The 25,890-nt window shown below is 37.7% G+C and overlaps 2 protein-coding genes across 5 annotated transcripts in view; both read right to left on the bottom strand.

Moving 5' to 3' along the window:
* Positions 1 to 3,246: 3,246 nt before the first annotated feature.
* Positions 3,247 to 9,187, bottom strand: LOC311079610 (lysosome-associated membrane glycoprotein 1-like). Its single transcript, XM_084109189.1, has 6 exons — positions 9,013 to 9,187; positions 7,148 to 7,662; positions 6,896 to 7,015; positions 6,304 to 6,373; positions 5,528 to 5,698; positions 3,247 to 4,387 (listed from the first exon to the last, which is right to left on the bottom strand). The coding sequence occupies exons 1-6, from the start codon at positions 9,056 to 9,058 to the stop codon at positions 4,248 to 4,250; spliced, it is 1,062 nt and encodes a 353-aa protein (XP_083965315.1). The 5' UTR covers positions 9,059 to 9,187; the 3' UTR covers positions 3,247 to 4,247.
* Positions 9,188 to 10,575: 1,388 nt separating this feature from the next.
* Positions 10,576 to 25,890, bottom strand: part of LOC311079609 (uncharacterized protein) — a 28,301-nt gene continuing 12,986 nt past the window's right edge. For all 4 annotated transcript variants that reach the window (XM_084109186.1, XM_084109187.1, XM_084109188.1 and 1 more), the window contains 15 exons: positions 25,525 to 25,664; positions 24,749 to 24,877; positions 22,204 to 22,547; positions 21,002 to 21,135; positions 18,304 to 18,432; positions 17,967 to 18,214; positions 15,818 to 15,983; positions 15,344 to 15,545; positions 14,169 to 14,299; positions 13,930 to 14,057; positions 13,643 to 13,797; positions 12,895 to 13,101; positions 12,592 to 12,686; positions 11,734 to 11,858; positions 10,576 to 11,481 (listed from right to left, as the gene is read on the bottom strand). In XM_084109186.1, coding sequence (XP_083965312.1) covers positions 11,228 to 11,481; positions 11,734 to 11,858; positions 12,592 to 12,686; positions 12,895 to 13,101; positions 13,643 to 13,797; positions 13,930 to 14,057; positions 14,169 to 14,299; positions 15,344 to 15,545; positions 15,818 to 15,983; positions 17,967 to 18,214; positions 18,304 to 18,432; positions 21,002 to 21,135; positions 22,204 to 22,547; positions 24,749 to 24,877; positions 25,525 to 25,664 — 2,587 coding nt within the window. In that variant the 3' untranslated portion in view covers positions 10,576 to 11,227. The remainder of the gene's footprint in view (positions 11,482 to 11,733; positions 11,859 to 12,591; positions 12,687 to 12,894; positions 13,102 to 13,642; positions 13,798 to 13,929; positions 14,058 to 14,168; positions 14,300 to 15,343; positions 15,546 to 15,817; positions 15,984 to 17,966; positions 18,215 to 18,303; positions 18,433 to 21,001; positions 21,136 to 22,203; positions 22,548 to 24,748; positions 24,878 to 25,524; positions 25,665 to 25,890) is intronic.

Below are 25,890 nucleotides of genomic sequence, written 5' to 3' on the forward strand. Positions count from 1 at the left end.
GCTGGTGCGCAGCTAGGGACCTCGACCCACGTTCGTGTGTGGTACCAGTGATACTCTCTTTTCTTCAAGAGCTTTTGGATGTGGGACGCTCCCACTCCACGCTCAAAGTATATGTGGCAGCCATAGCAGCCTACCATGCCCCTGTAGCGGGCCGATCACTGGGGAAAAACTACCTTGTTGTTTGTTTCCTCAAAGCGGCCAGAAGGATGAAACCCCCTTGGCCCCCTTCTATACCAGCATGGGACCTCTCCACGGTCCTAGGGGCTCTGAAGGGGCCACCATTTGAGCCGCTTCAGTCGGCTGATCTAAAGCCTCTTTTGCTAAAATCTGCTCTCTTCTTGGCTCTGGCGTCAGTTAAGCGGGTAGGCGATTTACAGGCACTCTCCATGGGCCCGTCCTGCCTAGAATTCGGTGTGGGTGACTCAAACCGAGACACAGTTACGTACCCAAAGTGCTCTCAACCCCATTTAGAACACAGGTCATCACGTTGTCGGCACTCCCCCCCCTCGGTTGACGACGGGTAGGTTAATCTGCTCTGTCCAGTCAGAGCCCTAAAAATCTATCTGGAGCGTTCTGCGCCGTACAGCTCTTCGTGTGCTTCAGAGGCCGGACCAAAAGGTTACCGGTCACGAAGCAGAGGTTATCAAGATGGATTGTGGACACCATCTCCCTGGCTTATAGTCTCACAGTCTAGTGGCCCACAGTCTCTGTGGCCCTCCAGGAATGTCCCATAGGCGTTAGAGCCCATTCTACAAGAGGCATGGCCTCTTCATGGTCCTCGCCACATTTATCAGATTTTATAATCTAGAGGCACCCTGCTTGCAAGCTCGGGTTCTCTCAGTATAATAGTCTGATTGGACGATGTCTAAGCACTATTAATGTCCATAAGCACCTGTCCCAAGGGGTAACTTATAATATAGAGCTTGTCTGGCACTGGAGGGGTTCCAGACCTCTTATATGTCGACTCATGTCTGGTTCTCGCTGAGATTCATTACCCTTTGGGAGTTTTTGATTTGTGGCTTGTGTCTTTCTGGGTACCTCGGACTGTTCGCCCAGGGGGCCAGTTCTGGACAAAGTCAGTTGCTAATGTGCGGCGTTTTGCATTGCGTCCCCACTACGTATTAGCTACGCAATACGAAGTGACCGTTCTCGAAAGGGAACGTACTCGGTAACCTCAGTTCCCTGAGAGTAGGGAACGAATATTGCGTAGCCTGCCACACTATTGGAATCTGCTAGGTGCTTCGCTTCAGTTGAATTTAACCTGATGCTATGGCGAAAATTATGGGCTTTTATAGCTATAAGCCACGGCGCTTCTGGCGGGTTCTGACATGCTGGGCGCCAAGCTGCCTGATTCGTTCGCACGTCAGAGCCGCTTCGCCATAGGTTTGTGCAGTTGCCGCAGTACAGCCAATGGGTGAGCTTATTGCTCTGCTGATGCTCGCTGTGCAGCTGCACTGCGTTTTAAATATAGGCTTCAATATTCTCGAGGAAAGGAGTTTCCCCACTGCGTAGTAGCTACGCAATACTCGTTCCCTACTCTCAGGGAACCGAGGTTACGTTAGTAATCGAGTACGTTTTGAGTGTTTTAGATGGTGTGAAAAGCAAATATAGCCTAATGAATAAACATTTATTTGACTTGACTGAGGCGTTTTTTAGACCGAATCCCTCTTTTCTGTAATTTTAATGTCATTTTTATTGTTTAAATTATATCAATGGGAAATTACATGACAGATAAAAACAACTAAAACTCAACTAAATCCATCAGAGTGATGGATAGTGCAACTTTTGCATATCTATCATGTTACAGTGCTTTGTGTAATAATAATGGATTACAGTAATACCATAATGGATAATAATAGCACTAATGTAGGGAGTGTCATTGGAGATAAAATGCAAAATGTATCCAGTATTTTAAAATTGCATACATCTTTGAAGCTGCCAGCAGTAGGGAGAAAACATGGGCCATAATGTAAAAGCTTTAATGTTTAAATTCATCCTCTATAGACATTATGGCATATGTCATACAGATTTTATAAAATAATGTAATTTGTGGATAATGTAATCGGTAGCCTAATCGCGCCCATGCGTGTTTAAACGTTAATGACGTAATGTCTTAATTCGGCACAATACCGGACGCGCAAGAGGCGTCAGGAATTGAACGTCTCGTGTGATTCAGCTCCAAATACGAGGCCTGAAATGTACGTGCGTGATACACCATAAGTTTCACTGAAATGTTCATTGTCAGATTTAACCCCGAAATTACTGTTTTTATGCAGTGCCTCTGGCCTGCTACCTGCATCAGCAAATTCACAATCACCAAACAATTACCTTCTTGTGTATCAATCAATCAGCGGGGTTGTCAAGGCAGAATTTCAAGCACGACCAATCAGAGACATAGCGAATCATTTAAATGAATTTAAATTTTGAGTTCATAACACTTAAAATCTTAATTCGAAAGATTTTTGCTGCCAAATGATTACAGTAAACACACCTGTTTAATTTATGATGCCAAAACTTGCTATTTTAAGTAGACTAATGTTATAACTTTATTTCTTTATTAAAAGCAACATTGGGGTTTACAGTGAATGTTTAAAGGTGCTCTAAAATGTTGGGTGACGTAACTTGTTGACGTTCGAAGTATTGTCAAACAAAACGGAGGCTAGCTCGACCCTCCCCCCTCCTCATCCCGTCCCCTCCCCTCCCCCTCCCCGTCCCTTCCGTGCTTCCAGAAACAGTCATGAACCATTTAGAAAAAACAAACTGGATTTACCCACCTGTCCAGCAAAAACACAGCCACCTGAATGTCAGATTGGAAGCCCTTCTTCTGGCGGAGTTCTCACCACCTTTTGAACACTTTTCCGATGTAAATTCAGGACTTTGCGGTCATTCTCCTTTTCCCTATTCTTTGTTATTTGTTCATCGGAACGTCGTCTCTTTGGTCGTGTGTCGGCCATATCAAAATTCTCAAGAATATACAATTTTAACGTTAGTCGTTGTTAGGACATCTCTCCTCTAGCTAACTTCCCTTTTCATGCTTCTCTCTCCTCCACTCCCCACACCCCCCCTTCATGACCCCCCTAACCCCACTGAGACGTTTGCTGGATGTGACAAAAAATGCTTTGCAAAAACATCGCTTAGAGCACCTTTAACCTTATAGCATGAATAAAATCATAAAAAGGGATTTGAAAAAGTTGATTACTTACTAAAACCAAAACCAAATTAAAAAAATAATAATAATTGAGAGGATGATTTTAGATATGTTGCTTTATTTTTTTTGTCAATGCGTGGACTCATATTTGGGTCAAATGAATAGAAAACTGTTCTAAATACGCTTTTGCATGATTCTGCATCTGTGCCGCCACATAACACACTGCCAAAAATAATGCTTGAGGGGGAACTCTTCCTCTTCCATTTCTACACCACAGAATTAGCAGTCAAGTGAACAAAAATCTTCATTTTTTGCATTAATATATAAAAAGTAATACACATGAAATTAATTAAAGCGAGTAAACTACGAAAACTCACGTAACGCAATAGAGGGTGAGAAAGACAAATCAGGACCAGCTTTATACATGCATTACCATGACATTGTGTGTTACATTTTTTATTTAAATCTAAATATTAAAATAGTAGCCATTTTTAGCGACAAATTATTTATTATATGTATTCAAATTACACATTATTCCCATTATTCAGTGCAATCAGATCACAATAGAGTATAGTAAAGTTTCAGTTTGCAAAAAAAAAAAGAGGAAAAAACAAGCACAGCAGAAAGAAAATTCCTTTCTATTATTAATTACAAAACACAGTGAAGGCCAATATATATCCCAACATAAACATGAGCAACTGAATTCCCTTTTATGCAGCCTATTGGTTTGAAACCAAATTTGGACATATTAATCAGATTAACATTGGCTGATCAGCCAATCACAGAAAATGCAATGCATGAGACAAGCAGTGAAGAGCACCTACGGAAAAGAACACTTACACAAGATGGAGCAAAAGTAGATTTTGCACATCCTTCTGTAATGTCAGGATTAGGTTAGGTTCTTTCAAAAAAGTTTATGAAGGTAGGCTAAATAAGGCATGCACTAACTTAGCCATTTGTTTGTATGGTTGCAGCTTGTGTTAGGATGTGGCATACGGTCTCTGAATAGTAAACATTGTTTGGACAGATCCTAAGCCATCCATGTTCATCATTAGTATATGAGTAACATTCGCTAGTATAAATCAGGACTTATAGGCCTCTATAGTGACTGATACCCATTACTTCTCCGTTTTCTGCTGATGAGATAAGCAATGACTACAATGACGATGAGAATGATGAGGATTACGCCCACGGCGATGGGAACGCGGTAGTCCGGTTTATCAGCCTTGCATAGATCAGCTGTTGGACAAACACAAATAGAGCACAGTGAACTTGTATCTCATTGGAAGAAACGAAAACAGGGTCAATTTTCTAATTTTAAAGGCAAAAATTAAAGACTGGAACACACTACACAACTACATTTTTAAAACACTAGACATAAACTTGCCAACTTTGTGAGTGGTTCAGGAAAAACTGGGAATCCTACACTAAACAACAAACAATATCAAACATGTTTGATTCTCTGACTGGAAATATAGTCTGAAACTAAAAGAAACAAAAGTCTGTGATCATTTGCAATTTTCTGTCAAGTCTGTCAACTCAAATCTGAAGACTGGCTCTGACTTTCAGCAACTAGCGTCGACTCATCCAAACTGAATCTGGGCAAAAATCTGGGCAAAAGTTTTGTAGATTTTTCCAGTCTTAAAATAGCAATAATTTAGTAGATACAAATATACATAATACTTAAAAAGGTGGCCAAAATTGTAGACACAACTGCTCATTTACAGTTGTATTACAGATAATAATTAAATTTTCATGACTTTTAAAGTTGTCATGTCAAATAATAAAAAAAGCTATTTAAAAAAGTAGCAGACTTTCATATGATTAAAAAAACAAACATTCATCCACATTAGTTAATAATATGTTAGGAAGCCTTTGGACTTTATAACAGGCCTACTTTTTCTTAGCACTGGTTGTTTAGAGTCATCTGGCTGGTCTAACCAGCTCATTTGCAACAATCTTTGTAAACAAGTATACAAAGTATACAATGGTGAACGTGATTTCACTAAGTGCAACATCTTTGTTGATCCTGGAACAACATTCCAATCAACCAATCAGATTTGAGTTCACAGTTTATGTCACGTTAAGGCTTACAACCAGTGCTTCTACATCAGTGTTATTCACCATCATTTCCCTCTGATTTTAGGGATAAGTTATGGGTAGAGTTAGGGATATGACACAAAATATGTTGATCCAGAAACATGTCTTACTTGGTAAAATCCCTGTGTTCAGGACATAAGCTATACAGTGCATAAAAAAGGCAAAGAGGATAGTCCAAATAGCAACATAACTTGATGTAGAGTGTAACATAGAGGTTTCTTTAAGGACTACAAGGATGGGGTGCTTTAAGATATTGAAGTGTCATTACTCTATACTTACTTGTGCCAAATTCTTTGTTTTTGATGTTGAAGGCCTGAAGTCTGTAATTGGTCAGATCTAGACTCACACCGTTCCCCATGTACACAGTCTCAGCACTGCAGGAGTAAGAGTGACCCGGATCCGCAGAAAACAGCTCAAGAGACTCGTTCTTCCCTGTGTAATTTCTCAATGCTTTGTTGACAAAAATAAAAATAATTTGATCAAACATACAAACGAAATTGTAACGATAATAGTCATAATTATAGTCAAAACACTTCCACTATAACTCGTTTGAAATAGGGAAAATGTATTCACATGGACATAAAAACTAGTCTTTATGCACAGTCATATTGTTTTTTAATTCAAAATGAAATGCATTCACACATGGAAGGGAAAGGACACATTTACTGTAACCAAAATGACAGTAATACTTCCTTGTCAGCATGTGACATTTACTGTTGCCAAACTGGTTGACCAGCATGGCCGAGTGTTTATTTGTTTTATTGAGGCTTGGCTATTTATATCACTTTAAAATAATTTTCAAGCAAGAACTCCGTTTTCAGTAGATTTTTGAGAAACCAATGAGTAAAAAAAAATTATACATAATTTATTAAAGTAAAAAAAAAAAAGACCAATACTAATATTTAACCTCTTTGTTTAGATGCCCAATAAAAAACTGTGTAACTATACAGGTAACAGTTGAAAGTCCTAGGAATAAATTGCTGAAAATTGAGGATGTGTGTTGTTGTGGGTGTTTTATAAGGCAAACTGGACCAGTCATATGGCAGGGAATTTACCTCCACGTTTGAAAGCATAGGTCAAATCATACTCCACATACTCGACATAGACCTTTTTTTTTGTCTCATCCTTGAAAGTCCAAAAAAAGATAATTAGAATATTATCCAAAATACACAAACACAATAGAATAAGAACCATAATGTATTATAAAACCATCACATAATTTTCAAATTACAACAACAATCCCGTAACAAGCAATAAACCACCTGAGTAACAAACATTATCTACATAACTGCATCATACTGATATGATGTGGGTCACCATCTCATAATCAATCAGCTGAGACAGCGGGTGCCTCCCTGTGAGCTTATTGGTTACATTGTTTGTGGGAGGCGGCTTAGACAGAGATAATAAATAACACAGTCTTTTAATACTTCCTCCTAAAGTGCCTCAAAGTTCTGTTTTCAGACCACACAAACTCAGGTTGTACTGAAAGATACATCAATTCTTTTTGCAAAAAAACACCACTAGCCTGATAAAAACTAAGTACAATGGTAAAAGAAATCTTCTAGATCTTGTTGATTACATTTCATCATACATGACAACATTGTTTCGCATAGGCTATTTTTGAAAATCCATAAACAAACTTACATTTTTAAATTTTAGGGAAATTTCGCCTTCACCAAAACCGAGAATGATATTAGCCGTTTTATCCAAACATTGTCCATCGGTAGTAGTTTTGCTTGGCTGAACAATGAACGTGCCATTAACCTAGAAAGACAGAAATGTTTCAGATGGATAATATTTATATGGAATATGGAGAAATGACAAGGTAGACAGTGAGAAGGATACAAGTGATTTGGATGTAACACAGATCGATCACTCCAACAGAAAGCTTCTTACCTCACTGTTGTTCACACGGATCCCGATTGCCAAGTTAGCCAGAATACAGATATTGCCTTTTACATCAGTAACATTATAACTCCCCTTTGTCATGTTGGTGGGTGGCGTTGGTGCTGGTGGAAGGGTTGTTGTGGGTGGTTGATGAGTTGTTGTGTTTGGGTGGGGGGTTGTTGTGTTCGGGTGGGGGGTTGTTGTGTTTGGGTGGGGGGTTGTTGTGTTCGGGTGGGGGGTTGTTGTGTTCGGGTGGGGGGTTGTTGTGTTTGGCTTGTGAGTTGTTGTGGGTGGTTTGGGGGTTGTTGTGTTCGGGTGGGGGGTTGTTGTGTTTGGGTGGGGGGTTGTTGTGTTTGGGTTGTGAGTTGTTGTGGGTGGTTTGGGGGTTGTTGTGTTCGGGTGGGGGGTTGTTGTGTTTGGGTGGGGGGTTGTTGTGTTTGGGTTGTGAGTTGTTGTGGGTGGTTTGGGGGTTGGTGTGTTCGTTTCGGCCATAAAAGCTGAACTGTATTCACCTGAGGTGAGAGCTGAGGAAAAAGATGCAGACAAGGAATGTAAGAAAATGTATTCCCAAGTGGGAGCTACATCTGCCAAAAGAATTCAGTGGCAAAACAAAAGATTCATAATTTAAAAATAATAATAATTACCCGTATAAAACATATTTAGCTAGGTAAACGTTTTTTGAGAAGAAAGTACACACTATACAGAGAGCCTCCATCTGTTTTGCACATGGTGTTTACGTACATTCACTTCCTCCCAACAAGTGCGTGCGCTGTCACAAGTACACACACGTTACAATTTCCCAATAGGGAAATGTGATAATTCACTTCAGCCGATTTCACGTGATGTGTGATCCTTAGATTAGCCGCATAACAGAAAGTGCTGACAAAATAACTGACACTATCTTTGCTTTAGGTAAAGTTTGTTTACCAGTAGACAAAAAATTGTGTAGAAACCAGTAGAAAAATGTGCACTTGGGTACACTCTCAGAAGAAATGGTTCAAAAGCTGTCATTGGGACAGTAGGGGGAAATTCAGGTTGATTGGGTCACTTGAGATGACTGGGAAAAAGTGTACCAATAAACCTTAAATCCCCCTCCCCTTTAAAAATGTTAATATACCATTTATGTACTAATATGTACACTTTTGGTACCAATATGTACCTTTAAGGTACTAATATGCACTCTTTAAGTACAAAGGTGTATTTTTGAAAGGGTACCACCCCAGTAACAGTTTTTGTACACCTGAGAGTTTACACTTCTGAACTGGACTAGTCAGTCCATTTTACATATTAAGGGAAGAAAACTAGCCTACATCATCCCAACTTCAAGACAAAAACATTTCAGACTATTATTATTTCTTGCTCTTTACTCTTTATAATGTTCTGATGCGTAACTACAAAATTTGACCTCAGCCTGAGCCTACAGCATTTTGACCTTCACTTTCTCTTTATAGCGTTGTTTCAAGTCATGCATGGAAATCGAAAAGTATGTCAAATAATAAATCTCTTCGCTGTTATTTAAATTATTTTTTTTAAATCGTTCTCATGAATAAAAATAACCTAATCACAAAAGTTAAATATTAATTAAATTAGGCTATAGGTTAGCCTACAGATTTGCGAGAAGTTGTACGTTACAGCACAGTCACTTCCTTATTGATGAAACCAGTCAGTTTTATGGCTTGCACTTTTTTCAACATAGTAGCCTACCATATGTTAGTATTTTATTATATATTATTTTCAAGTTCCAGAGTGCAGTGCGATTCAGTATGTTATGTCAGTAGGTATTAGGCTAAATTACACAGTGTTTAATTAATGGTGGACACAGAGCATCATACATTTCCTTTCAAAGCGAGTAATAATGTAAAATAGTATTTTACCTGTTGCAGCAATGAAAAGCGCGATCAATAATAATCCGTGTTTCATTTTTACGCCTTTATTCCGATGTACCTGGCACAAAAACTGGCTGGATCGTCAGCAGTAAAGCAGCGCAAGAAACTGGTGTCGAAAGCCTGTAACACAGCGCACTTATTCCTCTGAAACGAAACCACTGACAAGGTAAAGGAAGTTCTTTACCACACTAGCTTTGAGTGTTTGTCCAATCACAGTTAGTGAGACAAGCGTCCCAGAAATTCAATACAGTGACTGTGTTAGTTTGCTTTGGAGAAAACGAAAATTAACAGACGATATGGGATTCTGTCACTGTCTCGCTGTCAGTTTTGCTTGTTGGAACATTTAGAAGAACTGCTTTTATGATACATTTATATTGTGGCAATCATCTTTAATACAGATATTCATTGAGAATCTTATATTATGTGGCAACCAAGCAGTTCTTATTTGTTTTTCCTCTCTTTTGAAGTTTAATGTTTAAAAATGTTCTTGTAAAAAATATAATTAAAACCACATATATTCCCATGACCTGTAGTGTTTTTATGCTGCCTTCACGTGATACCAGAATAATGGTAAATGCTAGTTTCCTACAGTAGGTAAAAAATGGACACTATACGACCTCTCAAGTCGTATTTACCACTGGGAAGCTCGGGGCTCCCGGGTTGTTCAGGCCATAAACTTTAAACATGGCAGAGCGGAGAACGATTGCTGCTGTGACTGCTATTCTTTATTAGTTTTTTCTGCAACAGCTATGTCACCTGTCTTGTAATTAAAGATATGAATTTACAAATATGAATAATCATTTAAAGCATACAGCGAAAATAGCCCGTATTTGACCGAAATTCCAGAATCGTAAGCAAGCTGACCATCTAGATAGCATGGTGGATGTTCATATTGTCAGTTGTCACTGTCAGTCCTGCTGGGAAAAACAGCTGAAACCAGACAACCAGTGTAGGTCTCCCTGGCTGGTTTTAGAGGGGTTTTGGACACTTTTTTTAGATGACCAGGCTGGTCCTAGCTGGTCAAGCTGGGAGACCAACTAAAAGACCAGCTAAAACCAGCTAAGACCAACCAACCAGCCTAGGTTGGCTGGGTGAATGGTACGTTAAATATCATTTTGGATTTAATATGATTTTTTCCAAAAATAGGCAGGAATAAACCTGGTGTTCTATCCAACAACAAAGCACTTGAATGTGATGAGAGCTTGTAATCACGACTTTAGAAGTGGGAAGTGATGAAGCACATGAAGGCAGCATTATTACACATGGGTTGACACAAGGGGGCCGCCATGTTAAGATCACATCTTTACCTCAGTGACCCCCCTGTTATTTGGTCAGTTTCGTTTTGCAGAGTCAATAAATCCTGTTTTTACTGCAAATAGTGCATTTCTACAGTGTGTAAACTGAAAACTTAAACAAGACAAGAGCCATATCAGCAAGTGCAAATTAAACAAAATGGGTGAGGTCCTGATCTTACATTTGATTCCTACTTGCCAATAAATAAAGACAGAAGCTTTTAAATAAATCAATAATTACAAAGGAAATGAAACAAAATGGCATCAGTTAATTTTATTTGCCTTAAGGCAAATAGCTATAGTTGTTGAAAAAAAAAAAAAACTCCTTAGAGATTGAGTTAAGCAGGAAGTGTTTTTGCTCATCATTCATGTGACAGAAATGCAGGAAGTGAAATTTTGACTCATGCACAGCATGGGTGACAGCTACGGAAGGACAGTCTGTTTAAGCACGTCTTACTATACACTTGAAAATGGACTGTCAAAGTATGCACACTTGCGATTACATCTTGTTATGTTAATCTACATACATCTGAAGTCTAGGAAAATACACTGAAATAATATAAAGTAAAAAAAAAAAGGGGGGGTGGTTGAGATTTGTTTTATTGTAACCTCAGGATCTCATGACTGCTAAGGCCAAGACGGGGAAGTTCTGGTAAATTCATAGTATGTGGAAAAACAAGCACTGGAAATGCTGATCGGAATACATTGCATTTCTCATGAAGACAGCAGTCACATGTCTACCTTCCACACTGTGCTTTGAAAATTCTAAAAAAAATTCCTAAAAATCCTTAAGATCAATACAAAGTGAATGCCAGAGATCATAAAGCCCCATATTTCCATTCAGACTGAATTCATTCTTGACAAAGAACCTATATTATACAGTACATTTAACTGGTCCAATGCTCCTCCAATCAGTTCTTGTTTGTTTCTTCATCATCTTCACTACTGCTGGATTCCCCAAACAGGTCTTTCCCATAAGCAGTGCTGGATTTTGTGTGTGCATTTTGTTGGCTGACCGTCATGGTGATTAGAGTAGACATGTCACTAAAGCCCAAAAGCAGTGTGCCGTTGTTGGGTCCAAGTAAAGAGATGGTCTGGATCTTAGAATCAGGTGTGAAGCAAGACAGCAACGTCCCATTGTCCAGGTCCCACATGCTCACTTCATCTGTTGAACAAATAATTCAAAGTATTTAAATATGCAAATGTTGGCTTTTTTTCTTAGGCTTGTGGAAAAATAACATATCGTCCTAGTATGTCAATCAAATTTAAACACAAAACAAATCCTACTGTGAAGATCCTATTAAATCCTCTCACCACCATACTAGACTGCCAAAGTTTGAATGTTTTTTCTTGACCTAGATTAAACGGATAGCATCTAGAGCAAGCCAACACAAATATGGTCAAAGGTCTACTGTACCTGATAATAAAATAGCCTTGGAATGTCCTTCAGTGATAAAAAGCAAACTGGACCAGTTAAGATTTAAACTTCCATAACCAGAGATGGTTTTATGCTTCCTCCGGAACGGCTCCCATACTTTCAGCCTGAGTTTTAGAAAAAAAGGTTATTTTTCTAAAGAATGTCCATGATAAATGCAACAATAACAAACGGTTTTAATCGTTTTTTTTGTTTTCATGTATATAAAAATTTAAATAGACTACATACACTAAACAACTGACCAACAACTGATCCAAACTTTTGACTGATAGTGTATATCAAAAACAGGGTTCGTACAGATACTGTAAAATAAAATTCCAGGACTTTCAAGGATTTTTCAAACACTCCTTTTTTGGTTTTGAAGGACTACAATCAGAGATCTCACTTGTTAAACAATATCTTTATTATCTTTCAAATTCTAAAAAAGGGAAAATGGACAAATAAAATTAAACTAATAAAACAAAATGGTACAAATAAAGTGCAGCACAATAACTGTGGTAACTTTAACAATTGAAAGGATACTATGACAAAGATTTACATGAAGAATGAAATCTGTATCATATACTTGGATATTTATATGAGCAATATCACGCTCATAGCCATGCAAAATGGCTGTATATCAGACGAGCTTATGCGTTAATTTTGCATGAAAATATTGTTTTATCAATAAAATTAAACACATATTTTCTTTCTATAATCCAAGCACTTTTCATGTACCTTTTAATAAATATGGCTGTTTTTAAAGGTTTTCCAGGACTTAAATTCAAGTCAAATTCAAGTTTTTTAAGCACCTTGTACGAACCCTGTAAAAAAAAGCTCTGATACTGGGGTGCCACATACTTGTTGAATCCTGAAATGCCGAAAACCACTCTGCAGGCGTCGTCGCTTATAGCGATGCAACAGATTCCAGGTTCATTTTTCAACCTCTTCCGCACCTTTATGTATAAAAGGAATTTTCAGCTTACATTTTTGCATATTACATTTTTGCACATTCAATGCAAAGAGAAAGATTAATTGCATCTTAAATTGAAAGATTTTACTGTTGGACCTGAAGCCCACTTTCTTTTGAGTAAAGAAAACACAACTGAAAAGAAAAAAGTAAGACATATTATTAAAGAGATGCGGCCCTGGTGATTAGCATACCCTGCCCTGTTGTGTGTCCCACAGGGTGAGGTATGGAGCATGCTGGGCCTCACTGTAGTTGGAGACCACCAAGTACCCTCCTGAGCGAGTGACTGCAGCAGTACGGAGGCTCAAAAGGGACCAGCTGTCCTCAAGGGTGTGCAAATGCTCCTCAGAAACCACACTGAAGACGTTGAGATGATGGGCAAAATATGAGCATATGACCACCTGAAGTGATACACAGAGAACAGTGAGAAAAGAAGAGAGATTCAAAGAAGGAAAACCAATCAACAAAGTCGACATTGATGTTGCTTTGTACATCCGTAACGACTATATTAATATATTTTTATTATCTTAGTGTTTTATGTACAGTACGTGCTATTGTTTTTAATTAAGCTGTATAGGCTCTTTTCTGTATTGTACACTTTTTTTTTTTTTTTTTTTTGTACACTATTTTTTTTTTTTCTGCCTAATAACATTAGGAAAAATGGACTGGCTAACTTGGGTACATTCACATTTATTTGAATGTTTATTAATGTACATTATCCTATATTATTTGATAGATGGATAGATAGATAGATAGATAGATAGATAGATAGATAGATAGATAGATAGATAGATAGATAGATAGATAGATAGATAGATAGATAGATAGATAGACAGACAGAGTTGCTTTGAATAAAAGCGTCTACCAAATGTAAATGTATTTCATAATTCAGTTTAGTGTATTGGTGAATTGACAGTTTTGGTGGCTTGGTTGTCTCTCTACCTGCTCATCTCCACTGAGAAGATACTGGTCTATAGAGTTGAACTTCTCTCTTTCGAGGCGCTGCTGTTCATCTTTTTCTCTTTTCACCTCACGCTCCCGTCTCCTCCTTTTTGCTGTCTGGGTTTCAGTGCGCCTGTCCCATGGCATCACTAGACCTGTGCAACAAGGTCAAAATTTAAGGATTGTTTCTTTTATGTTGAATATGTTGTGTAAATCTACGTGGGACTGAGATGTGTATAAATGCACTGGTAAACAAGCATCACAAGGTTCATGTACTGTTTTAATACCGGTCTTCTCTTTTGAGGACATAATCTGCGAATCCCTGTCCATGCTGGAGAGCAGGGTTTCTTTGTAGGACGTCTTGATACGTCCTTTAATATAGCCAGAGTCCAGATCCCACAATATCAGATGATCCCTACAGAACATATTCATGTCAACTTGTGATTATTACTCAAGCTAGACTAAGCAATACAGTACTTTTCTGTTTCTGCTGAATGAGGAAGTGATAAATAGTTGGTGTTCTTACCGTGTTTCTGAAAGGCCCAACAGAATTTCACCCTCCAAGAGCCGATAGTCTTGCCGAGGACAGGGAAAGATGAACAGTCCAGTCTGTTTCTTAATGTAGCTCTTTTTGAGAAGGTCATACACAAGCAATGTCTGCAACATATACAGAAAAAGTGTAATAGGAAACTGTTTGCAAGGGTTGAGTAATTGTAAAACTAAAAAACTAAAACAACTAAATTTGAATATTTGTACACTAACTCAATTACTTCTTTTTACTTTAAACGTAATATTTATCATAACTTAAATCTACCTCCAGTGTTAGTATTTGTTAACTAAAATTGTTTTGGTTAATTGAAATAAAGCTAAAATAAATTAAAGCATAAATATTAGATGGAAAAACTTATTTCAGTTAGTTGGTAAGACAATATTTCTCATTTTTGTTTAAGCTGAAATGTTAAAATTACTAAAACTAAAACTGTGTTTCCATCCAAAGTTGTGAATTTAACTTGTGCGTAAAATTGAAATATCGAATAAACATTTGCGAATAAAGCAGCGTTTCCATCCCATGTGTTCAAGAGGACAAAATCGTCATTTCCTTGGAAATTGCCACTAAAATTTCTGTAATAAAAATGAAAGTTGCTGCATCATAAATGACGTCTCAGAGCACACGGATGAAACACAATAAACGCTGTCATGTTCTCTTGTGTTCAGATGCTGGTGTTTGTGAATGAAGTCATGTGAGAAGCTTCTGGGAGGGAATTAAACTAAATCATTCTGATGACAGACTTTGGCTCAGGCATTTCAGAATGATCAAACCAACATTTCCTATGCTGTGCAATGAAGCTGTTTGACTGGTTAGGCCAGTTATCCAGTCACATCCACTGTTGAGGCAAAGTCATGTGAGTTTGTTCAGTAAATGAAAAATTTGATCTTATCGGATCAAAAGATTATCCGCCTCAATTGAGCGCATGCGTTTTTCATGTGCATTTTTAAAATGTATGCAGATCTTGCCGTTTCATCCAGCGTTTTTATGCAATATCCTAAAATGCGCATACAAATAAGTGGATGTAAACATAGCTATTGCTGAAGATGGACTTGAATGTGAGCATGGTGGATAATCAGTCTATAAACAACTATACAATCAGCTTCAATTTTCAGACCTTTCATATCTTCAGCCTGTGTAGTGAACAGATATACCTGGTAGACAGATGTAGGTGCATCTGTGAAGTTGGTGGTGCCGCGGTCAGACAGTATATAGAGTTTCAGGTCTCGCACCAGAGCGATGTCTGAACTTGAGAACAGACCGTGCTCCACTTGCACAGGACGACCCTTGAATCGAGTCCGCGCCACGTTCCATAATCTCACAGTACCGGGGCGAGTGCTTTGACAAACCACATACCTGAATCAGAGGGAAGTTGTAAAACTTTACACCAAAAAACAGTACATATATAAGGACAGCTCTATTTTATTAGATTCATGACATTTGGGTATCACTCAAATATATTTAGGCCTAAATTTAAGATTTGTGTATTGTAGAACAACTGAGGCTATCATAGTTACATGATGCACAGCAAAATGGCTGATCCTGAAAGATGTCTCCTGCTGGCTCATTGTTTTTTACAGTTATGAACTGTGGCCATATGTACGCGAGCTGTTCAGTGGACTTTGTACCTAGGATATCTCTGCATGGTTACAATCTCCGCTGTGCCGTCACTGTGAGCTTTGTGCACGTTGTATGTGAGCGTTTGGTCATTTATCTTGGATCCCAGGTTCCACGTGCGTAAGAATTGCTCCCCGGCACAAAACCCCACACAGTACCGCAGGTCAGAACACACACCTACAACACGGAGAAGAAAAAGTGACAGATACAGACAGATAAATGTCACTGCTTACAGCTGAATTAAAAATAAAATACAAAAACACAAACAATAGACATGACTAAAACTGTTCCTGTGCCATGTGTCTCAAAGCAGTAAAGAAGCTGATAAAGCATAATGCTGTTTACTTTAGAGGTATGATTTGCCTTAAGTGCATGTGAGCTATTAAAGTAAATATATTTATGAAGTCAGAGTCATATAGTAGTGGCCTAAAATGATGTTCAGAGGGGATATTTGTTTTTAATGACCCTGCATGTTCGATTAAACCATCAAAATATGATATTTGTTAAATATATAGAACAGAACACTAAACTTGGTTAAGGTATGTCCCTGACTAAATTATTTGGCTTAAGCTACAGCTACAGGTTTTATTTTACTATGCAAAAAAAGTGCATAGAAAAACAAAAAGCTCACAGGAAAAGGCCTACATTGAATACTGGTTCTTTATTGTTTTTGCATGTGTTCATAATTTCTCTGCATGACAGCCCGGCCTAAAATTATGTCCACACAATTTGGCATGTTTCATTGCGTTATCACAAATAAAACAATTGACTCCAAGCACATTTATGCAATGTGCTTAGAAAATCTTTAACAAAATTTGCATAATATTTGAATGAAGAGTGAAGATTTCCCTACGCCAGACATCACATTTGGCCACTGCTGTATTTCACCATAAAAACCAAAGACAAAAAGCAAGAAAATATATTTTGCATTAATAAAATTAAGCCTATATTAGAATAATTTAAATGTATTGCATTGTGACAGTTTTTGTATGCAAATGAATAACATTTTCCTTCAAAAATTATCATTATTTTTTTGTCTCATTCTGAATGATGAATAAAAAGCTATTGTCTGTAGACAGTTATTTAAATATATTAAATATATATTTTAATGTATTAATTATCACCAAAAATACTATGATTATATATATATACAGACCCTTTCCAAAAAATTTGAATATCATGGAAAAGTTTATTTATTTCCATAATTCCATTCAAAACGTTAAACTTCCATAGATTATAGATTCAGGGCCCACAACTTAAACGATTTCAAGTATTTAGTTGTTTATTTGTACATAATTTGGGCTTCCAGCTCATAAAACCCATGAAAACAGGATTTCAAAAAAAAAGAATATTACATGAAATCACACAGTAATTACACAGTGATACCATGGTCATTGAACCAGGTTTTGGTTCTTTTGGCAGTGTGGGCAGGTGCAAATCCTGCTGGGAAATGAAGGAAGCATGAAGTGCTCTGAAAATGTCCTGGTAGACGGCTGCGTTGACTCTGGATTTAATAAAGCACAGTGGACCAAAGTCCTCTTTTCTGATGAGAGCAAATTTTGCATCTCATTTGGAAACCAAGGTCCCAGAGTCTGGAGGAAGAATGGAGAGGCACACAATCCAAGATGCTTGAAGTCCAGTGTGAAGTTTCCACAGTCTGTGTTGGTTTGGGGAGCCATGTCATCGGCTGGTGTTGGTCCACTCAACGCAGCCGTCTACCAGGACATTTTCAGAGCACTTCATGTTTCCTTCATTTTCCAGCAGGATTTGCACCTGCCCACACTGCCAAAAGAACCAAAACCTGGTTCAATGACCATGGTATCACTGTGTAATTACTGTGTGATTTCATGTAATATTCTAATTTTTTGAAATCCTGTTTTCGTGGGTTTTATGAGCTGGAAGCCCAAATTATGTACAAATAAACAACTAAATACTTGAAATCGTTTAAGTTGCGGGCCCTGAATCTATAATCTATGGAAGTTTAACGTTTTGAATGGAATTATGGAAATAAATAAACTTTTCCATGATATTCTAATTTTTTGGAAAGGGTCTGTATATATATATAGCATTACAGTACTGAGACTGAAATCAAACCATGTGTTTGTTTTGATAAAAAAGTCATAATGCTAGCAATGATACTCAACAGGTTTATTGACTAACCATGAGCCAGCAGGCCAGGAAACCGTGCAATGTGTTTATGGTCTTCAGTCTCAAGGTTCCAGATAATAATCTCTGTGGTGGAGCTGCGAGGGGCGGGACAAAAGGCCACAATGTGGGACCCGCCCCCTGCAATGGTGACCTGGGAAATGTGGTCCTGACTGCAACCCAAAATAGAGCGCAGGTACTGGAAGGATGCCGTGCTGAAGAGTTCAATATGAATGATTTCACTGTGTCTTTTATAAGGGTATCTGTAAAAAAACGAAGAGACAGATATAATGGATATTAAAGACTCATGGATGCACCATGGTAATTGGGTGAATTATTCCTTTAACTTTACCTGCAAAAGAGCAGTAAATACTGAGAGCTGATCTCTACAGCTTGTATAGATGCTGCAGGGTGCTGAGCTTTCAATGTGGAAGACACAGCTCCACCTTTAGCATTGAATATTGCCGCCTCTCCTCCATCCCTACAAAAGAGAATTGAAGCAAGAAAGAGACAAGAAATAGCATGAAAGTGAGGCTCAGTGTGGAGGGTCTTAGCAGTCTAGCAACACTTGAATTACCACAGCATTTCACAGCATTGAAACAAACCAAGGTGTTGCTTTCACTTCCCCCCTGTAGGTGTATTTATTTTTTACACATAATACAGCTCTGAATAGCAATTATTTCCTGTAATGTTCATATGTGTGTGTATGTTTGTGTGTGCGTGTTTAAAGGTTTTGCGCCGATTATAATATTTTTTTAGTAATGGCCATCAACTGACCCTTTATATATATATATATATATATATATATATATATATATATATATATATATATATATAGTACCATTTATAAGTTTTGGGTCAGAGTGATTTTTTTTTAATTAGATTTTTCTGTGCAATTTTTTTAGCAAGGATTCATTAAATTGTTCAAAAGTGACAGTAAAGACATTTATAATGTTTGCGGTTGAGCCCGAAAAAGATTTAAACTGTCCCATCTTTTAATAACAGCTTCTTAATCAAAACCTGCATTACATTACGGCACATTCACAAAATAATCTGCACTGAAATGTTCCACAGAAACTTCAGATCAAATTGAAATGATAAGGGACAGGGACGGTTAAAAATAAACTTCAGCCACTCCTTCTTAAAGGGGTGGTCACACTACATGTTTCTATCCAGTGACTTGCATATAAACGCATGCGAAAGCAGGAGACCGGAAACGCAAGCTCATGCAATAACTGATTATTTTGTATTCAAAGTATGCTTTTTCTTTTCTTTTTCTATACACTTTTTTTGCATAGTAAAATAAAACCTGTAGCTGTAGTTTAAGCCAAATAATTTTGTCAGATACATGCCTTAACCAAGTTTAATGTTTTGTTCTATATATTTAACTGGCCTGCGAATTCATATCACGTGAAGACGTGACCAATAAAAGATCGACAAGTCAAGGCATGACCTCTAAGCTGAATTAAAAGAATGCAAACTTTTTGCATTACAGAGGAGTACATTTTGGATTTATTATTATTAGTGATGTTAAATTTGTGTTTTTAAAGGTGCTGTATGTACATTTTTTATTGTACTAAAGCATAAAAATACCATAATATGTTTGCAGATATTTAGTTCACATCCTTGTTTCTCTGAAAAACACTTCTCCAGCCAGTTATTCTACTTTGAAATATGCACTCAACTGTGTCGGAATGTCTGTTTTTGTTTTGGTCTGTGTGATCTCGCCCTCTGCCAGTTTGTCTAATAGTATTTCCACAGCCCGGGTTGCCAGTTGGCAGAAAACGCAGCCTATTGCAGCCAAGGAAGTCAGCGAACAAACTGGGTCAGAGTTCGCATTCTACCCGACCTAAAAAGCCTCGGCATCCATCTAAAAATCTCAATGTCCAGAGGCATATTAAAGCAGTAAGTCTCGTCGCCTTCCATTGTCAATTGCGCTCGAAACAACTCTCTCCAATATTTAAAATTTGGACTGCAGTACCCATTTCAACCACTAGCTGTCAATCTTACATACTGCACCTTTAAAAAAAGACACCACAGAGTGTGACGTCATATTAAGACAGATGAAGTGTCCATAGAAATTTTGTGTCTAGAAAGTCTAATGTGACCACGGCTTAACATTGAGATCTTTAGGAGGACAGGCACATACAGTTGGAACCAGCACAAATTTTGGCACACTTCTTTCCCACATCTTTATCTGACCATTACTTCTTCTGGTGTTTAGTAATATTAGCATTTTTCCTGTGGTTCAAATTCTGAATACATAACAGTAGCCATTGACATGTAAATGTGGGCAGTGTGTTGTTTAAATGAACTCATCAATCTGTGGTCGGAAAGCTTCTGAAGTAGGAAAAAGCCATTTTGCAGCTTAGTTTCAATAAAAGGCAGTTTTGAACTGGGGAGGAAGTTTTGGTTTTTGATGGAATTTTTTCACAGTACAATGAACTCTTTTATCACAAAGTATTTGATTCCTCATGACATGACCCATTTATACAGTAGCTACTGCTATATTGGGAGCTTTTTAGACACTTTGTCAGAGACAGTAGAGAGGAAAAATGGAATCATTAGGGAGAGATAAGAGATTGGGACAAAACAAGGGCCATATTCTGACCTTTTGTTCCTCGAATGAATGTCGCATGTGTCCATAGCTCTGACAACTACTGTTATTTTAATAACAAACTCAGTCTGCTCTCAGCTTAATAACATTAAAAGCAAAGGTTCATTACTCATTTCAATCATCTCTCCTGGATAATCCATGCTTCTTAATCGTGTAATGAAATACAAGAAAGATAAACAGCTTCTGGGAAAGCCTTAACACATTTTTTTTTATATAGCTAGTTACATGAAACCATTGACCAGTAACGCAACCACACATACACTCGAGCAGACTCTTAAATAATACATTGTGTGATCAGACAATATAAATCAGTCCTGGAACAGCCGCATTGTTTTCACACATGGCTGGAAATTGGATATGTAGTGTATTATTATGTAAGAGCGCATTTTGTTATATAAGAACACGCATATATGTGCAGTAATATACTAATAACCTGTAGGCGAAGAGAACAAAGTCTTTAACAGAGTGACGAGAGACTAAGATGGACTGGTCTTTGTGGATGGGCTCAAACTCAAGGGCAAGGTTCACACAACACAGCAGCGAACAGGACGCCACAAGATCAAACACCTATGTAAAAGAGAGAGAATGAGAGGAAGTTAGATCTGAAACAATAACTGGTCATTTGCTTTCTTAATATCAATGATTGTTAAATGTTACCTTACCAAATGCTTTATAGCTGATTCAACTTTGTTACATAATCAACGTTTTTTGCAACATCGACACTGTAATGTATGGCGTAATAGCACTTTTGGAAGTACTTCGACTGGCGCAGTAAAAAGTCACGCCTGATCCTCTTCCTCTCACTTCTGTCAATAGTGGAAAGAGGATCAGGCGTGACTTTTTACTGCGCCAGTCGAAGTACTTCCAAAAGTGCTATTACGCCATACATTATAGTTATCCTTTTTAACCCGCTTAGAAAAGCGCCACGTTTTATATTGTGTCACCATACTTGGTCGTATAACTACTCGTGTAACTGTATTTAAATAGGGAAAACGTTGATGTGTTTGATCACTTCTAAATTCATTGCTGCTAGATACCATTGAATATACTGGGGTAAGCTAAGTGCTATCAAAGTGTCACCGCGCGCTAGAGCGATTAAGTGCACGCACTGAGATGAGAGAGGTATGTATCAACTCGTCTTAGATAAGGGAATAACATAGTTTAATATGAAAAAACGGTAGAGTATCCCTTTAAAGGTGCAGTAAGATATTCAGAGAAACGCTGATCGGACCAATCAGCAGTAGGGGGCGTGTCCACTCATGATGGGGGAGAAGAGAGAGAGAGCAAGAGGGAGATTTAAAGAAAGTCTAGTTTTTGCCTTAAAAGCTGATATTGGTATATTAAGAAGATTGGAATATTAACATTATATATCTTAATAAAATATACAGCTATATATTGGGAAATATACAGACACAAATATGCCATTCTGTTATATCTGAAACATTGTGGTGTTTGAGGAGATTCCCCTTCCATATGTAAAGTGCTACCTAGAAAAGCGCTATATAAATGTAACGAATTATTAAATGTAACAAATTAGTGAATGAATTTCTGGCAACCATACCTGTTTTCTTTTTGTAAATTTAACAGGTTATTTTTCCACAGCATATAGAAAGAACAGCCTGTCCGAAGTCTCACCTTAACCATGTGACTTCCATCATAAAAAACCACCAGCAACCGCCCATCACAGGCAGATGTGACCACAGGAACATCCAAAGACTCCTTCTCCATGTACAGAACCTTCCCAGAATCCACCTCTCTCACCTGCAGGCAGTGGCCCATCTGTAGCACAAGCACACTGTCGTCTAGACAGAGGGTGAGCGAGTCGGCAGCCCAGTCGACTGCAGGTCCATGAGCCCTCGGTAGGGACCGAACGGGCCTCGTTTGCTCATCTAGACGCCACAGATTCAGCAGTCCATCAGAGGAGCAGGAAACCATGTGATGCCGACCATGAGCCAGGGCTGTCACAACACTCATGTGACCTAGTTCAATATATGGGTCAGGGTGTTAAGGACATTTCATTCATTCATTATGTGATATAAAATCTTATTTTAGATTTTATGTTTTAGTCATAAACCACTGCAGGTTATAGAGCTGTTCACTTAATTTGTAGGCCAAACCAGTAGCCATGGGTTTGGTTCCCCTCTGGAGTTTCCAATGGGTTTTCAGAGTGACAGCTTTAGATTTTTGAATTAAAAATGACATCTGTGGTTGTAACATCGTGGCTTCTTGTCGCCTCTGTGAAAAATCACTCTCAAAATCCTAAGGGTTTTGATGCCAGAAGATAGACTTTATTATTAGAGATATAAAGCCTAGTTGGCTTGCAAAGCAACTGCAGCTTCTGGGTTTGTACTCGCTTATAAACATGATCTACAAAGGTGTGGCTAACACATTCTGCAATAGTTATTTTCCACACAGTCAAACCTCAAACTTGATTGAACTTGCTACACAATAACTACAACAGCTGTGTGCTTGATTCCACGTGACACATCATTTATTTGTCAAGCCGCATAAACTCACTTCCTTCTTCTGCATGCAGAGAGAGGACAGTAGTGAATAAAATCCATATTAGCAATCAGTGTATTTAAGAATTGCTAGAAGTAAATTAATATTCTAGCTAATTATTTTAAGTTTTAGTAATTTTGTTATTTTATATTTCTATTTAGCTTTAATTTCTTTTTATTTCAGTTTTAGTATCAGTAATTTTAGTATTTCAACTTGTGTCAGTAAGTCGGCAAGGATACCTATTTTTTAATCTAATATTTATGTTACTTTATTTCAGTAACTGAAAACGATTTTTATTAGTTTTAGTCTATGCTAGTTTATTCTATGCTAATTTTCGTGTACAGAATGTTTATGTGCTTGTCAACTGACCTGTAATTCATTGGACAACTACTGTAGTCTGTATTTGGTAACTTATAAACTTGCATTTTAAAAGCATACAGTGAACTACAAATTCACAGAGTTGGAATAACTGTGTAATTTATGTCTCTACAAGTAATGTTAACCACAGACCTTAATTTACTCAACAAAAAAAAAAAAAACATTGTTCCGAATCCCCCTAGGAAATACCCAAGGAAACCCACGCCAGGACATAGAGTAAACCAAAATCACTGCCTGAATCAGGGGCGTAGCACAAGATCCCGGGCCCTATGCATAGGCAGTCCTGATGGGCCCCCATGTTCCTCAAAAAAATAAATAATAATAATAATAATATGGCCTCTGCACACATGAATCTGTAGACCTAGATATTTATAGCGTATAACTATTAACTGTAAATGCTTAGAGTAGCCTGATAATTTGTCATGTGTGCACACACATTTCAAACCTCCTTTCAACATTCTCTAGCCTACTTTACTGTGGTTACTAAGTTTAAGCTAAATGATATTATTATTTTTTTTGTATATAACACTCATCGTAGGCTATATAATTGCTAATTATTGCTAATTTTAGATATTATAGCCTATTAATTTAAAATTAAACAGGTTTCAATTTAGGCTATTATAATGGTGTGTTGTGCAAACAGCATTGTTAGTGTACAGTTTATTTATTTAGCTTTTACCTCAGATTACATGTATAACCAAATTATCATCTGAAAGTGTATGTTCTGCTCTTTCAGTGGGTTGCCTCAGTTGATTTTTAGCACTAACGATCGCGGAGATTCAAGCAGTTAAGCACTACAGATTTCGTGTTCTAGATTGTGCTCACCTTTCTTTGAAAATAAGTCAATTACCAATTGTTTCCCCTCATTTTGTTTTCTTGCCTTTTAATGTCGTTCCTTTCATTTTGGGGGGCCTGATTTGCCTTGCTTTGAGAAAGACATTTCTACAGCAGAAGTTTGCGCTCCTCCAGATGCTGAACTAACTAACATAAACAAAATGCGTGCAGATGGACTAAACCATTTGGCGCATTAGCAAGGGGTGGGACCAGTCAGTCAATCAACAAAGTTATTCAGCCAATACACTAATTTTACATTTCATCTGACATTCATTATGAAATTTAATTAGGAAATGAAAATATCCAGGTAACATAAAATATATTCCAGACTTTTCAAGGGCCCTCTCTCCCTTTGGGGCCCTGGTAATCAGTACTGGTTTTACTCCCAGTCCGACGCCCCTGGCCTGAATGTTGATGTTGGGAAACTGAGCCCTTCAGAAGTTGTGAAGAAATTGAATATGGGTACCTGAAAGGAGTGTGTGTACGAGTCCCCCTGGAGGAAGCAGGCAGGTGTACGAGGGCACAAGAACAGGCAGAGAAGAGCTCTTGCACTGTGCTAACAGATCATGCAGAAAAGAGTATCGTCTTGGGTCACCTGGAACAACATACACTGAGATATGAGTTTTGCCTTGACATTAAAACATACAGGTGTTTTAGGTTTTCTTGTGTATAGTGTAAAGTACATACAGGGTTCCCACACCTAGGTAAACTTCAAATTCAAGGACCTTTCAAGGACTTTCCAGGTCCAATACCCTCAAATTCAAGGACTTAATGTGGGGACACATTTCAAGAGAGAGTAAGGTTACATCGTTTCAGCGGTGTGTCTGTGAAACGTTGAGGTGGGCTATCATCGTAGTAGTTTCGTGCACATGTGAACGTCATGGCAACGTACAACACAAAGTACCTCACACGGGAAACACTTGACATAACGTGTAAATGCACGTAACTAACGTAAATCAAGCAAGCTAGTATCCATAGGCCACAAAGTGTTGGTGAAATAACACATTAGCGGACCGGAGGAAATAATATGGAATTTTTCCCAGAAAACTTCTTGCACAAAATATATTCAAGCACTTTCAAGGACCTGTATCTATGTATGTTTATTTTCTAAAACTTTCCAGGGCCTTGCATTTTTTCGAATTTTTTTGAAAGATTTCAAGGACCTGTGGGAACCCTGTATATATATATATATATATATATATATACACAGTATATATATAAGATGTATGTTTGTGTGTGTACCTGAAGTAACAGGTTTGTCTTGGGAAATGATCCGCTCCAAACGGCCCAAGAGTTGAGATGCCAGCTGGCAAGGATCATTCAAGAGCACAGAATAAGAAAGACACAAAACCTGCTCCAACAACTTCACGTCCAGAAGCTCTCTGTAACACACACACACACTTTTTTTTTAAAAACTCAAAATATACAATTAGACACTTTTTAATCCCCATAATATCCCAAAACTATTTTTAAAATGTATTTAATTATTTATAAATATTTATTTATTTTTAAGACTTCTGAGCAAAAGATTTCTATATCCAATATAGAGAGGGCAGAAAAAAATATATATGTGATTTGAACTTTTATGTCAAGGTTTTATGGTGCGTT

Source organism: Abramis brama (assembly GCF_963993115.1).
Source record: "Abramis brama genome assembly, chromosome: 3".
Lineage (NCBI taxonomy): Eukaryota > Metazoa > Chordata > Actinopteri > Cypriniformes > Leuciscidae > Abramis > Abramis brama.